At 40.0% G+C, this 14,688-nt stretch overlaps 6 protein-coding genes and 1 non-coding gene across 7 annotated transcripts; 2 read left to right on the top strand and 5 right to left on the bottom strand.

Annotated features, from left to right (window-relative positions):
• Positions 1-2,501: 2,501 nt before the first annotated feature.
• WALSEDRAFT_63533 (hypothetical protein) lies at positions 2,502-2,834 on the bottom strand (the record flags this gene model as incomplete). Its single annotated transcript, XM_006957519.1, has 1 exon — positions 2,502-2,834. One exon carries the CDS (start codon positions 2,832-2,834, stop codon positions 2,502-2,504), a length of 333 nt encoding a protein of 110 aa, XP_006957581.1.
• A 1,408-nt stretch (positions 2,835-4,242) lies between these two features.
• Positions 4,243-4,314, top strand: WALSEDRAFT_t36. Its single transcript has one exon. It is a non-coding gene; the product is annotated as a tRNA-Trp (tRNA).
• Positions 4,315-5,452: 1,138 nt separating this feature from the next.
• On the bottom strand, positions 5,453-5,765 carry WALSEDRAFT_68307 (hypothetical protein; the record flags this gene model as incomplete). The annotated part of the gene is made up of 2 exons (XM_006957518.1): positions 5,453-5,464; positions 5,511-5,765. 2 exons carry the CDS (start codon positions 5,763-5,765, stop codon positions 5,453-5,455), a joined length of 267 nt encoding a protein of 88 aa, XP_006957580.1.
• An 82-nt stretch (positions 5,766-5,847) lies between these two features.
• Positions 5,848-8,496, bottom strand: WALSEDRAFT_32031 (NADH-quinone oxidoreductase). The gene is made up of 6 exons (XM_006957517.1): positions 8,344-8,496; positions 8,245-8,293; positions 8,138-8,195; positions 7,916-8,091; positions 6,702-7,870; positions 5,848-6,656 (listed from the first exon to the last, which is right to left on the bottom strand). The coding sequence occupies exons 1-6, from the start codon at positions 8,473-8,475 to the stop codon at positions 6,000-6,002; spliced, it is 2,241 nt and encodes a 746-aa protein (XP_006957579.1). The 5' UTR covers positions 8,476-8,496; the 3' UTR covers positions 5,848-5,999.
• Positions 8,497-8,674: 178 nt separating this feature from the next.
• Positions 8,675-9,352, bottom strand: WALSEDRAFT_60015 (hypothetical protein). Its single transcript, XM_006957516.1, has 2 exons — positions 8,864-9,352; positions 8,675-8,816 (listed from the first exon to the last, which is right to left on the bottom strand). The coding sequence occupies exons 1-2, from the start codon at positions 9,271-9,273 to the stop codon at positions 8,729-8,731; spliced, it is 498 nt and encodes a 165-aa protein (XP_006957578.1). The 5' UTR covers positions 9,274-9,352; the 3' UTR covers positions 8,675-8,728.
• Positions 9,353-9,420: 68 nt separating this feature from the next.
• WALSEDRAFT_37085 (hypothetical protein) lies at positions 9,421-10,855 on the top strand. Its single transcript, XM_006957515.1, has 3 exons — positions 9,421-9,453; positions 9,501-9,570; positions 9,616-10,855. Exons 1-3 carry the CDS (start codon positions 9,426-9,428, stop codon positions 10,802-10,804), a joined length of 1,287 nt encoding a protein of 428 aa, XP_006957577.1. The 5' UTR covers positions 9,421-9,425; the 3' UTR covers positions 10,805-10,855.
• Positions 10,846-14,422, bottom strand: WALSEDRAFT_60014 (hypothetical protein). Its single transcript, XM_006957514.1, has 4 exons — positions 14,382-14,422; positions 13,500-14,267; positions 11,645-13,455; positions 10,846-11,591 (listed from the first exon to the last, which is right to left on the bottom strand). The coding sequence occupies exons 1-4, from the start codon at positions 14,413-14,415 to the stop codon at positions 11,004-11,006; spliced, it is 3,201 nt and encodes a 1,066-aa protein (XP_006957576.1). The 5' UTR covers positions 14,416-14,422; the 3' UTR covers positions 10,846-11,003.
• Between the last annotated feature and the right edge of the window lie 266 nt (positions 14,423-14,688).

The following is a 14,688-nucleotide window of genomic DNA, read 5'->3' as shown; positions in this document are numbered from 1 at the left end:
CGAAAGCAATATGGCCAGGTATTGACATTAAGTTCTCTAATGAATGATCGAAACCTAGCCTATTCTATATGATAGTGGCCACTACGTCGAACAAGCAATATATCTGCTATAACGTATGAGGAGGATCCTTGGATTCTTGAAACAAGAGCATACAAACAGATATCACTGTCATCTGGGTATTGCTCACATCATATGTGCAGTATCTATTATCAACTCTATATTGTTCATTTCATTTCACCTTGAATTCAATACGTCTATGCGTGAATAAATAAATAGTGCTGATACCAAACGTGAAGCACCCGCCTACGTCTAGAAGCATTATATAAAACGAATGCACCTTCAGAAGGTAATTGTTTAACAGATGTTTACTCCATGGATAGACCTTTCATTCAATATCACTGACGACATTCTACTTGCAGTTATGATAGCGAATCAAAGTGCGAATACACTGGCGATTATCAGGCCTTATAAATATCCAATAAACCTCTATAATCAGATTGGCATGTGTCGAACTGGTAGATTGAAAAAGTCATAGATACGTCATCACTGTTTAAAAGCAAGAATATGGTACGAACTTATAGTCTAATATATTCACCATCCGTTGGAATGTTTATTTAACTTCCCTGATAGATCAAACTATTCTATAAACACCCAACTATTAATTATCAATAAACATTGTGATCACAATCGACGAGACTTCCAAACAAATTTTTACGATATTAAAACATTTACTTATAATTTATATTGATGTACTAATTCATACAGTTTACTTGTTTCTGAGTTAGCAGCTTATATTTATTACAACAACACCTCTGCCATCCTGTTTTTCATTTCATCAGCGTTGAAATCACTCTTATCGTAGGTTAGCAGTCGTTTAGACTAATTAAATGATAAAATTAACTTACTTCTATATCTTATAGTTTGTAAATTGATTATGATGATACATCATACGGGCAATATAGTATGTCTAAGATGAACTATCGAATGATATAACTTGGGAACAATGAGTGCGAAACTTCACAGTATATAGAAACATCTGTAAAAGTGTTGCATCTGGTTTGCAAAAGATTTAATCTAATCTCAGTTCCGTTATTTACTTACCCCTATCACTATCTGTCAAATGTTGCTATTGATGATTGAAGCTACATTATTGTAATTATCTAACTCTAAATAATGTTTTACTGATTAATTACCACAGTTTGTGAGTTTTAGTCAGCGCCCAAATATTAGTATATGTCATTCTACTATGTTTTCAAATAAGAAAGCCTGTCAAACAAAAGATAGTAAGTAGCCATTAAACTAAACCTCTTTGATCACCCAAAGTTAAGATGCGAGTTCGTTGTATACAAGATAGGAGGATGTGTTTATTCGTTTAATAAAGACTATGGTGTTAAAAATGATAAGAAGATAGATATTTATAAATATATATTGTACGGTTCTAATTATCTCAATACACCTTCTCAACATTGTTCATTGTTTCATGGTGTCATTTTTATTCTTCATTTTAACATAGTGATATTCCTCGTTACTATCACTATTCCATTTCGCTGCCATAGGTTAGGTGCCAATGAGATTCCTTTGGTTGGTTTGTTGAAGACGATCGATGTGTAGTGGTGTAATGCATAATAAGTCTTAGTATTGGACTACTGTTCCTGATTGTCGAACACACATACTTCCAAATTTGATGATGATAGTTAATTTTTGGTGTCTTCCGTTTAACACTTAGTGTAAATATCCAAAAATCACTATCCGAGTCTTCATATTAGAGTCAATTATTCGTTGCACCGTCATAACTGTAGAAGTAGATATATAAACGTTGAGCTAACCTTGCATTCACAAACATCTCAACTAAGCGTAATGAAAGAGATTAATTATTAGTAAAATGCATCTATGTTTCTTAACAACGTATAGGCATTGTTGATACATTGTAGAACATAATTCCTTAGGTATAACAGCGCGCACATACCTTCATTTGAAATATAAACGTCATAGACTACGTTTAAAAAAAGCACATCATGCGTCTGAATTTATTTTCAGTAGTTAGGTTATTAGTGAGCTATGTCATATATCAGTTCTAAAGCTAAACTCGGATACAGGTGCTGAACATACAGTGTCATTTAGAGACTAGGTACGAACACAATATTAGAAACTCTGAGATGCAATACGGACATGAGGGCAACGAGGAACGGATGAAATTGTACAAAACCGCCAACTTACATGATCAAAATATAACGTGTTTAACATGTATACACCAGTATCCTGAGTTCTAATTGCCCACACGAAAGGCACAGGTTAAGGAATCAAACCTTTTACAATAAGTTCTTTTTTAATTTAATACATTTATCTTCATAAAGAAGAATTTTATCATTATAGTTACTGGTCGTTTTGTTTTGTTTCTTATAAAGAATTATATCGTTTGTTCTGGTGAATGGAAATTACTACATTCTTGTAAAATAGGATAAGAAAGGCATTGGCTTGTTCTACCAAAGCTAATAACAAATTTAATCAGTGCGGAAGTAACCCCAACTTCCTAGAGCATCATCTATCGAATCCCAGTCACTGTCCCCCATAGTGTTTGACGTAAATTCAAAGACGCTATCACTCCAATTCCAATTTCCTTCATAACCTTTATAATGCCATCCTTTCTCTATCGCTACTGCAGGAACACCTCCTTCAGAGTGTCCATATTTTACCCAAAGATCATCATCAGGATCTCCAATTAAGACTTCAGGGATATTTCTGTAGTCATATTCAGGTCTTACTCCTAATAGACGTATAATACCTGCTCTGTCATTGTGATTTAGAACTTTAGCTATATCTTGTATCGATGTCATAATGGTATATATTAAACGAAACTTGATAAATGTTTTTCTATATAAGAAATAAAGGTATCCAAAATTAAATCATCTTTGAAAAATTTCACTGTAAAGGTTCGATTCAATTAAATTTCAGAATGTTTGGTGTATAAATAATAATGAAATTTATCGTTTAATCCCCATGAAAGTATGAACCCTTACCACTACTGCGCCGCAATGTTTTTTATTATCACTTTCGTATCCAAGGATAATGATGACGAAATCTAAACATATCAAGACGATACAGAGTTTAACTACATCCATCAATACTCCTTATAGTATGAAGGTCTGAATGTCGCGTTAAATTGGCTTGAAGCGTTTCGTGATTAATGTCGTAAAGTGTCCTGATGATTTACGTTTTTTCGATTGTTCTCTGTTATGACGAACGACCAGGGTATCTTGAGCACATAGTCAATTGCGGTCTGAGAAACTCATAAAGTGTACTGTTGTATATCAAACACAACGGCCCGCTTACTGAGGACCTAGTGGGGAGCCTTTGCTAAGTGTAAAAGTCAAAGAACTGTAATTGGATAATTGAAGCATATTCTTCGTCCCCAAAGGCATGCTATCGATCTCTTGAGATATGTTGATAGTCCGACCATCCTGCATTTATCGAGAAGCGTTTCATGCATGACATTTTTGAAAGATCCGTGTGCGTCTAGGCCAGCGAGTACTACCTTCTGCTTCAAAGCATTTGCATAGATTCAGTGACGTAGAATACGTCTCTACCCGAGCCTTTCCTATAGCCAAAGTATGTACTAGGGATCAACTTTCCGGTGTCTAATTAATATCGTAGTCTCTTTACCATGGCGGTTTCAGTAACAGCGGTTGAGCCTGCTCTTCCGGGCCATTCGTGAGGCGCTTATCTTCTTTAAGAGTGGGGTATAAAAAGCGATGGAATGTCTTCATTCTTTACGTACCTGGTGGCTTTATGAACTTCATTTGGTTTGAAATTTTAGGGCAAGTTGGTCCAACATTTTGTTTTAGCGGTTATTATTGTTGTTTTATATACAATTCGTGCTATTCTTGTAGCTGAAACGTCTCCAGGCATGTGGGTCTTTAGTATAGTTCGTCATTTGTGACTCATAGGCCAAAAAGCTCAATCGGTCCATCAACTTTTAAAGTGGTGCGTTAGCCGAAGCTGCGGGACACAAAATCTAGGGCGGTCGTACTAGTTTCGGTCAGGTGTGAGGCTAATTGGTCAAGTATATCCAGAAAGTGTATCCCAGACCATCAATCACGATATCATGCCCAAGTATCGCCAATTCTGATTGAAAGTCCCAGATGGAACTATGTAGATTCATATTAAATTCGCCACAAGAGTAGATTTAAAACGGTTATTCCGCAAAATTGAATACTAATCATCGAAAAATAAACTAAGCACAACGGCTGATTGGCGCAGTGGTAGCGCAGCAGATTCCAAATCTGAAGGCCGGGAGTTCGAATCTCTCATCGGTCAATTGGTATATATTTTTAATCATTTTTACATTAAAATGATTTTATGCTGAAGTTATTTTTGCATTAGTACATGTTGTGTGTAGATGACATATTCTCATTCGATACTTAGAAGATAATAGTTTTTTGACATACAAGGTTGGAAGACATCAGTGGTGGTATTGCTAAGGAGTTTACGTTGATAATATAGAGGTGGTAGACTAATTCATACTCGCATATGCAGACTACTGAGGACAACAACACTAATTGACTAAAGTGATGGTTGAAATTGATTATTGATATGAAAAAGGTGATGATATATGACAAAATGCTATTAGAACCAACTACCGAGTGTCTAAAGATGTCAAATAAGCTTATTAACTGAGTAGATACTTACCTTCTTAGCAGATTCTAGGCGTTCCTGTGAGCAAAAACAAAATGAGTAAGTGAAACAAACCTTTGGCAGCTGTGTTTTGAGCCTGAGTATATTATTAGATGTGTTGAAGTCAATAATTAAGGTAAAACCCACCTCTCCAGCCATTTTTGAAGCATTTGAAGCCATATTGTGAAATTGTTCTTCGACCTGCCTGGTATTAAGACTGTAGAACGTATAAAACCCTATAACACACCTGCGTGAGTACTTCTCCACGTTCATCTGTATGATATATTTAGCAAAGGACAAGACTTGGCATAGATAATCTGACGTACTGAACGCCCGCTGTACTTGAGTAAAGATACTATTCTCATTTGCATCTCTCTCCTTCGCGCGATCTTTCTTATATTTGTAATACTGCTTTAACTTTGGATCCTCAACGTCGTCCTCCTCATCAGCCCAGAGATCTCTATCGGATTGTCGCCATGCCTGGCGACGTTTCTCGCTTTTATCGACTGCTTTGGTAGATTTATAAGATGATTTGCTATCATCTGAACCGCCTCCTATCGTTTGATTAGGAATGCTATCTTATCGTAGAAGATTACACACCGAACTTAGAGGAGATGGATGAAAACCAAGACGATTGGCTATCATCAGATGGCGCTGTCTTGCTGCTAGATTCGCCACCTTTCAGTTTATTGAAGAAACTCATAAATGACGGTAAAGGAAGAAGTTTGGTTTAAAATAGAGTAAAAAATGCATTCTATTACAAATTATTGTACATTATCTTTTATCCTTGACGCTATTCAGTCTTAGTAATTATCTTTTTGATACAAAAGCATACTCACCTGCTTGTGCTTTGGATCTTTCGAGCAAATTACATAAAGTCTAGCTTTTCTTCTTACTATTGAGCAGCCGTCGCACATTTTCTTGACTGAGGATCTAACTTTCATTCCTTGTGATTGTGATTGGGATGGTGTAGCTACTGCAGTAGCTCTTGTAGGATTGACAATAGGTAAAAGATTAGATTTAGTTTGTATACTGCGCTGGTTGTGCATTCTTAACGCATTCAACGTCGTTCTGCTAAATACCCTACTAAGCATCCTGATTGTAGTGAAGGAAGAAGACTGGTCAATCATTAGATAGCTATTAGATAGTTACTATATAGTTATCTACAGACTTTGTTTTTAAATAGTAATGAGATTGCGTTAAATTTACAATTAGGATATAGGAATTTATCCAAGTCAAATTCATCTAATAAAAAGTAAAGAGAAAGTGTGAGTGGATTAGTTGTGTCTCTTGAATGCCATCTTGTTTTATTTTTTTTCTTCTAGAATTTAAGCATGTTTTGATTGCTTTTGTTGTTCATCCTTGCCAACTGGGATTGATGTCTCCTCGCTATTTTGGCCTTTAACAAATGACTTAACACAGTTTGCCATGGTGACAGACGCCCTTGAAACTGGATCAGTTTGGTAGAAGTTCTCAAATGGCTTTTGGAATGGTGTAGTTGAAGTGGTAGCTTGACCGTTCTTGACCAACTCCGCCAATCCTAATCCTACTGATACACTTGATGGTGCTTCCAACTCATCATATCTTGTTAATGCAGGTGAAATTTCCCAGAGTCTGTCTCTAATAGCGACAATATCCTCATATGGAAGTGGCTTGCCGATGAGTTCTGACAATGCCTTAATGACCTTCCAGTCTTCTCTCGATGCACCTGGTGCTGAGATAGCTGCTCTACCCAATTGTGCTCTACCTTCAGTGTTGATCCAGGTTGTGCCCTTTTCAGTGTATGCAACACCTGGTAAGACGACATCAGCGTATTGTGCACCAACATCACCATGGTGTCCTTGGTAGACGACGAAAGCATCACGTGGGATTACATCTGGGTCAAAGTCATCTGCATTGAGCAAGTAGATAAACTTGGCTTTTGTTGATTGTGCTTGATGTGATGGAACGAAACCAACGTCATAAGCAGCGGTACGTGAAGCAGCCTAGCGCATGTTAGTGAGGATTTTTTTTATGAGAAAAACACTTACTCTTTGCAAAGTAGAGAAACCGTTCCATTCCTCAGTCAAGAATCTTTCCTTGTTGGTTTCAACGTGCTTGGCAATAGCAGCGTAGACAGATTCAGCATCTTGGTGTTCAGCGACGGCTGAACCAACGACGATCAATGGTTTCTTTGCGTTCTTGAACTTCTCAGCGAATGGTGACTTGACACCACCAGAAAGGAAGTCGCCAACGGTCTTTGCGTCAACACCGATATGTTCGTAGTCGTAGATGGCGTCAAATTTATCACCAATGACACCAAAGTCAGTGCCATTGTGCAAGTATGATTTACGGAAACGTGAGTTAATGACGGCAGCTTCGTGACGTGGGTTAGTACCAATGAAGAGAACTGCATCTGCATCTTCTGAACCTGGAATAGTGACGTTGAAGAGGTAGTTTGAACGGTGGTCAACACCGTGAACTGGTGGTGCGTTACCTCTCTTGGTTTCGAGAGCGGTGTTTTCTGAGCCTAACTTGTTAAGAAGATCCTTCAAAGCGACGAGTGATTCAGTGTCAGCGAGTGAACCAGCAATAGCTTGGATCTCGTCACCCTTTGCACCAGACTTCTTAAGACTGTCGGCAACGGTAGCTAAGGCATCCGGCCATGAAGCAGCTTGGAATCTATCACCGACTCTAATGAGTGGGTTTGTTAATCTTTGGTACTTCAAACCGTCGCATGCGTAACGGGTTCTGTCACTGATCCACTCCTCGTTGACATCGTCGTTGACACGTGGTTGTACACGCATAACTTCGTGTCCTCTTGAGTCGACTCTGATGTTAGAACCGACTGCGTCTAAAGCATCTACAGTCTCAGTAGTCTTCAATTCCCATGGTCTGGCGGTGAAAGCGTATGGCTTTGAAGTGAGTGCACCAACTGGACATAAATCGACAATGTTACCTGACAGTTCACTGTCGAGGGTCTTTTGTACGTATGTACCGATTTCTAAGTCATTTCCACGTCCTGTTGTACCTAATTCCTCAACACCAGCAACTTCGTTGGCGAATCTAACACATCTTGTACATTGAATGCAGCGGTTCATGGAGGTCTTAACAAGTGGACCGAAATCCTTGTTTTCTACTGCACGCTTTCCTGTAACTTCAAAAAATCTGGAACGGTCTGAACCGTAACGCATCGATTGATCTTGTAAATCACATTCACCTGTAAAAGTTAGAGTAAATAAGGCGCAGAGAGAAATTTACTCACCACCTTGGTCACAAATTGGACAATCGAGTGGGTGGTTAGCTAAAAGGAATTCCATGACACCTTCTCTAGCCTTGTTTGTACGCTCAGAGTTGGTGAATACGTTAGAGCCTGGCATAGCTGGCATAGCGCAACTTGCTACTGGCTTTGGAGCACGTTCAACTTCAACGAGACACATTCTATATAGGACTTAGTATATCGACACTCTGATTGGCTGAGACTAACCTGCAGTTTCCAGCAATTGCAAGGCGGTCGTGGTAGCAGAAACGTGGAATAGTGGCGCCTATGGCGCGTGAGCGCTGTTGTAGGCTGATACCTGCACCTGTACTTACCAGCGAGTTCACAAGCTTGAATGAGGGCAGTACCCTGTGGAACTTCGACCTGTGGTATAACGTTTAGCGTATAATACAGCAATAAACTCGAATACGCACTTCTTTACCGTCTACGGTGAGTTTGATCATTGGGGCTGTCTCTGCATTTCTAAAGGCAGAACTAGAGAGGGATCTATGAGAGCTTTTTGCTACTCTGCTTAGCTGACTCCTTGTGATTGCGCTTCTAAGCATTTTTAAATTTATGTGATCTCGACCAGACCGTCTTATAAAAAGAGTATGATTGGTGGCTCACCAAATTTACAGTCAGTGAAAAATCAATAGACGTTTTAAAGTAAATTTACTATTATTTTAATAGTGAGATCGTCTATAATATTTTACATTCCTTATTTCTGTAGTTCCCAAAGATTTTACTCTCCGAGCACACTGTTTGTAATATAAATACTTTCTATTATCTGATACAAGAAATCCAGCTACAAAATAACTCCTACTTCTTTAACATCTCGTTGCGTCTTCTGATGCTATGTACGAGACTGACTTTCTGTCTGATGTACTCAGCGAATCGCCTTCTATGTCTGCATATAGTTAGTATGTGTCATTAGAAACACGACAGTCTTCTCACCTCTCACTCTTCAGTCTTCTGCGCATCTGATGCGGTCTCTCATAGCGATCACGGAGCATGAGGTCTCTTCTCACTTCATTTCTGGCTAATGTACCATTCAATCTCTTCCATGCTCTCTCTACTTGTGAAGTTGCGCTGTTTTTGTCGTATTTTCCAACGACGACGGTGCGTCCAGCGTAGAGAGACAATGGCTGCTCCTGAGCGAGTGTACGCATACGCTGTTGGTGTGCCTGTGCCCATATCTCCTCTGGTGTGAGTGCTCTCGTACCAGTGAGTGGATCTTGGCTGTTCGGCTTGCTACCGCTGTTTATGAGGTTTGCGAGGCTGATTCTAGGTTGAGTGGAGTATGTTCTCATCGATTTTACTGCGTTTGTACGTAGATTTGTGCTTATATTCCTCAAGAAGTTCATTTTGATGTTGGAGGAAGAGATCGAAGGTGTGAGCTGATAGTGAAAGTATTTTATTGAATCTAGAGTAGCATATAAATATGATTACAATCATCTACATCATGGTATCCACATTAATTCCTTTTCTTCGCTACTCCCATCACCTTTTTTCCGAGATGGGTCTCCTACGGCTTGCAGGGCGAGGTGAGTAGTTTAATAGCACCTATACATATACTAAAGCATACTCAAAGTTCTCGCTGTTGGAATTCTCGGCTGGTCCGTCGTCCTCTGCGGTGTCTTCTATTTTGGTTATAGGACAACGTGAGTTTCCTTCTATTGAAAGTGTAATATCTAATGAAGCAAAAGCAAACGGAAATACAAAGTACTCGCACGTTCACCGCTATCATCACTCCCGAGGGAGCGTGTACCCGGCGTAACACTCATACGTCCACTCAAGGGTCTTGATCCAAATCTATACGCAAATCTAGAAAGCGGATTTCAACAAGATTACTCTAATTTGGAAATTATATTCGCAGTTGCTTCAGATAGTGATCCTTCTATAGAAATAGCTGAGAAGTTAATATCGAAATACCCAGATGTACCATCACGCATTTTAGTTGGTGAGACTCTCAGCGGCGTTAATCCGAAAGTCAATAACCTGATCAAGGCATTCTATGGTGCACACAATGATATCCTCTGGATTGTTGATAGTAACGTACAACTTAATAGTGGAGTCTGTGCACGCTCAGTCGATGCTCTCCAACGTCCTTCAAGGCGTGGTAAACGTGTTGGACTAGTACACCACATACCAATGGCTGTACATCCTTCTTTAGATATTGGTGCCCAAGTCGAGCGCGTTTTCGTGAATACTGTGCACTTCAAGATGTATACAGCTATAAACGAGCTCGCTATCGACAGCTGCGTTATGGGTAAGAGTAATATGTATAGACGTAGCGACGTCGAGAGACTCGAAGTACCAAGTAAGACAAGCAAGTCCGTTCAGGAACCTCAAGGCAGCATAGAGGCATTCTCAAGGTATCTTGCTGAAGATAACATGATAGCACGTGCAATATGGCATGATTTGGGTCTCGATCATGCTATCACTGACGACATCGTCGGTACAAACCTCGGTGATATGTCTTTAAGACAATACATAGATAGACGTGTCCGTTGGATTAGAGTGAGGAAGTACATGGTATGGCTCGCAACCATCTTAGAACCATTAACTGAGAGTGTTACACTCATCCCACTCATTATATGGTCCTTGAAGAACCTCACTGGAGCGAGATACCTAGAATTACTTGCTTTCCCGCTATTTGCTGGATGGCTAGGTGTCGATTTGGCTATCATAAATACCTATAAATATGCCTCACCTCATTATATCTCACCAATTGGTAATTCTTTACCACAATTTATCGCTTTTTGGTGCTTAAGAGAGCTACTGGCTTTCCCAATCTACCTCATGGGTGTATTCGGAAGCAACGTCGGTTGGAGAAGCGGTAAATACAAAATGATCGCTCAAGGAGAGGCTATACCTCAAGGATCATCAGTATGAACAATTTCGAAAATAAACTTTTCTTGTAGAATTATATATGTTTTTAAAGTAAAAAAGTAATCTTAATACAGTACTGAAAGCGAATGTGGTATAACTACAAGATAAAGTTGTTAAAAATTTCATGTCAAAAAACAGTTCAATTAGCAAGTTTAAAAACTCCATAAGAAACTAAAGAGTGTTGCCTAGAATGTATGTTGGTTTACCATGTTGCTGACATATCCTGATTGATTGCCTGAGCCCATGTGAGCGCGGTGGAGACGTCTTCACAATCGAGATAAAGGATAGCACGATGATCAACAAGACGGATAGTACTACCATGTACAACGGCAGGGTGTGCTGCGTTTTGTATCCTCAACACAGCGTAAAGGTCAACAGGACAATCAGGATCGCTGCCATTAGAGAGATCTTTGCAGAGCACCATAAGATCGGTGCACAGGAGACCAATTAATGGTCTAGATGGTGCGGTATCTTGATGGAGTGCCACAACCTGCATATGTTTTGTTTCTTCATCCTCCGTAACTGGTGCTACTTCAGTTTGATACTCGAGCTTCTTAACTACCTTCAGCAAACGCAATCCACCATCTAAAAGTAAGCGACGGTGTGGTTGTACGAGGGGTGATGGGAATTTTCCACGGATACGTGATTGCCATTTAACCAAGCGGAAACGTCCTTCAGCATCACGCTTTGATTCGTTCATGTCAATTGCGATGTTCGCAATGTGATCGAGTGCCTGTATGAGAGGCTCCACTTGATGTCTGTGAGTCGTGTACTTCAAACACTCTTCAAGCTGTTAAATTGTAAGCAAAAAATTAACCGACTCCAAAAAAGAAAAATACTCACCAGCATTCTGTAACGCGGTATACGCTGAATTGGCAATAAAAGATAGCTTTCGAGATTCATCTGCGTGTGGAGTGGATTCTTCCTCGCAGCTTTGCAAAATTGTCTAATCTTCTTCCTCTCTTTCGTGCTCAATGGTGGATAAGCGTATGGCTGCTTACTAGCTGGCAATGCAATGTTCATTCCACTAGGACCACTGCTGACGGTCAAACTAGACAATGTTGGCGACGACAATGAACCAACACCTGGGCTCTTCGGACTAAGCGGTGAGTTATAAGGATCCTTCTCCATCCACCACTTAGCTCTGTTCTGAGCGTAATCAAATTCGTTAATATATATATTGTAAATTTTGAGGAAAGCTGCATGACGAATGAAAATCTTGGCTACGTTCACCACAATCTCGTCAGCTGGTGAATAAAGAGCCTGCTCTAATGAAGGAAGCATAGAATCTTTGTGGAATGCAAGTAATCCTTCAACACCCATGTAAACTCTCTTGCGTTCAGCGAGAGAGATTTCAGATTCTGATGGAATGACATAAATGTCAACCAATTCTTGTAGACCTTTAACATAGGTGCGTTCTGTTTCTATAATTTCTCTTATGACGTGATATTGACGTTTTGGATCAGCCTTCCCATGAACTGCTGGAATGGCTGGTAGAGGTGGCTCTTTCTCTTTAATTGAAAGACTTGACTTATCGTCAATAGAAGACATTGTTGTTCTATTAGATTGTGACCATGATGACTCAGACGGTTGTCTCGAAATCATTGATGAGTCTGTCGTAGTCTGTCTTCCCATCAATTGTACATGTGTGGGAGCATTTTGAGGGTTATTCGAGTGAGTAGTATTTGTTGGCGGACCCAATGTTTGCGAAAGTGTTGAAAACTTCGCTGAGTCTCTATTTAATGGAAGGGCAACGTATGATGGATCACTTTCATATTCCATCTCTTCTTCAGCGTCAACACCCAAATCGAACAGATCTCTGAGGTAATTCATAACAAATCTGAATCCTCTCGCGTACTCTTCTTCTCTTCTATCTTGACCATCTGTTGGGCTGTTCAACCAGTCATTTTGTTTGCTTTCATCTTCCTCATTTTCATTAAATGTATTAGTCGTTGGTGATGTACTCAATCCCAATCCATTGGCATTATTCAAAGGCAAAAATGATCTTCTCTTTGTAGCCTTGGATGATGCGCTACTTTCAGCAATTGAGCCAGGGTTAGGTGATGATTGCCGATTTAGACTAGTGACATTAATTGTAGAAGCGCTGCTATTCATAACAGCACTTGGTGGATTACTTTGATGGCTTGAATATGTGCTTCTAAGAGCAACATTTGAAGCACTCCTAAGTCTATTTATTGACATCTTCTTGAAAATTCCCCATTTCCTGTTTAAAGTTGACTGATTATCGGCTGCGCTTTGGGGCGCTAAAGTATTATTTGAAACATCATTAGGTGTACCGTACAAGCTAGTAAGCCTATCCGGTGGTTTCGGAGTATTACTAGACAAATCAGTCGTTGATTTCATTCTTCTCATTGTGTCTGGAGTATTTGGACGGGAGCTAATCGAACCCGCATCCGTAGTGAGTGATCTTTGCTGAGGAGTAAGAAGACCGTTACCGGTGTATCCTATCCTTGGTGTCGGGGGATTGCTGGACTTATCTCTAATTGTACTCGAGAGAATTGGGGAAATAATCGGTTTCCAAGGCGCGCTAAATGAATTATCATCGACTAGAAGCAACTCCAAATTAGGCAGCATACAAAGCCAAGCTGGAAGATTTGGCATTCTGTTATTCCGCAAAGATAGAGTATTTAAACCTGATTTTGTTAGCGAGATTTCCGACGTCTAGATAAACACGCACCAGTCATTCTAGTAAGCTCTCTAGGAAGTGTAATAAGACCACAATTGTCGGCTTTGAGTAGGCGCAGATTGCTCCCAAGTGTAGATATGATGGCTGGGAGTGTTGATCCCGTGAACAAGTTATTTGAGACGTTCAGCTCCTCGAGCTTTGTGAGCTGGGACAACTCGTCGCCGAGTGTGGTAATACCACAATCTGGAATATCGAGCACCAAAAGACTCTCATAGTTGTTGTTAAAGAGGGTGCGCAGGAAACTTGGTGCGAGTTCGGGCGTTGCGGTATTCCCTATCATAACGTGTGTGACATTCTCTGGTACTTTAACTTCTTCGAGGTTCGCGTTAGTTTCTCTGACAGTCAAGTGGGTGCCGTCGTCGACTGAACTGAGTGCCTTGCTCGGTGAAGGCTGGAGCGTGCTACCTTGTTCAATATAGTTGTTGTAAGCGTTACGTAATGTGGAAGAATCGAATAAATTGTCGTCTTCCTCATCTGTGGTACTCTCTATACTGATTTCCGACTGACGGTCCGAGTTGGAAGACGCCGGCACTGGAGGGCTAAAGTCATTAATTTCGTGAGTCTCTTCAGGCGATTGTACGTCTTTTTCTCTTTCGTATTCATTAATGCTCTCAGAAAGTGAGGCTAAATCTGTGATGCTGTTGTAGTAGCTCGGATTTCCATCGAAAGCAAAGGCAGCCTGCGCAGATTGAGCTAAGCTGCTTTGTGAAGGGCTTAAATTTGAAGCCAGATCTGAAGACATTACTACTGCTCTCCTGGCTGTATTGATGTCAGTAACGCGTCAATAGAGAATGGCTTTAAAGATTAGAGGTATGAATCTATCAAAAGATCGGCCAAGGGATAATAAAGAGGTTTTATTAAATTAATACTCACCCTTTCTAATAGCTTTCTCGCTATCATCCGCCATCGCTGCGATTTATCCTGGCTGTAGCAGTCTAAGGTGTGTTTACGTATTAAACTTAGTTACAGCATATGAATAAAGCCGAATGTATAATTTTATTTATTTATTAGCTTGTTATCGTTGTTATCTCCTCGCATCTCCCTATATCTCTGTTCATCTGCTTGTTATCCCCAGCTATACGGGTCTTCTGCCCAAGAGCTATGCGCTGTGTCCTATAACACAACATTTGAGCATCTCTATAGTCTCTAATAATAGCCTCTGTGAGCCTCTTATTATCTC

Source organism: Wallemia mellicola, assembly GCF_000263375.1.
Source record: "Wallemia mellicola CBS 633.66 unplaced genomic scaffold WALSEscaffold_6, whole genome shotgun sequence".
Taxonomy (NCBI): Eukaryota; Fungi; Basidiomycota; class Wallemiomycetes; order Wallemiales; family Wallemiaceae; genus Wallemia; species Wallemia mellicola.
The sequence above is the reverse complement of the archived record's forward strand: the minus strand, read 5'-3'. Positions and strand labels throughout refer to the sequence as shown.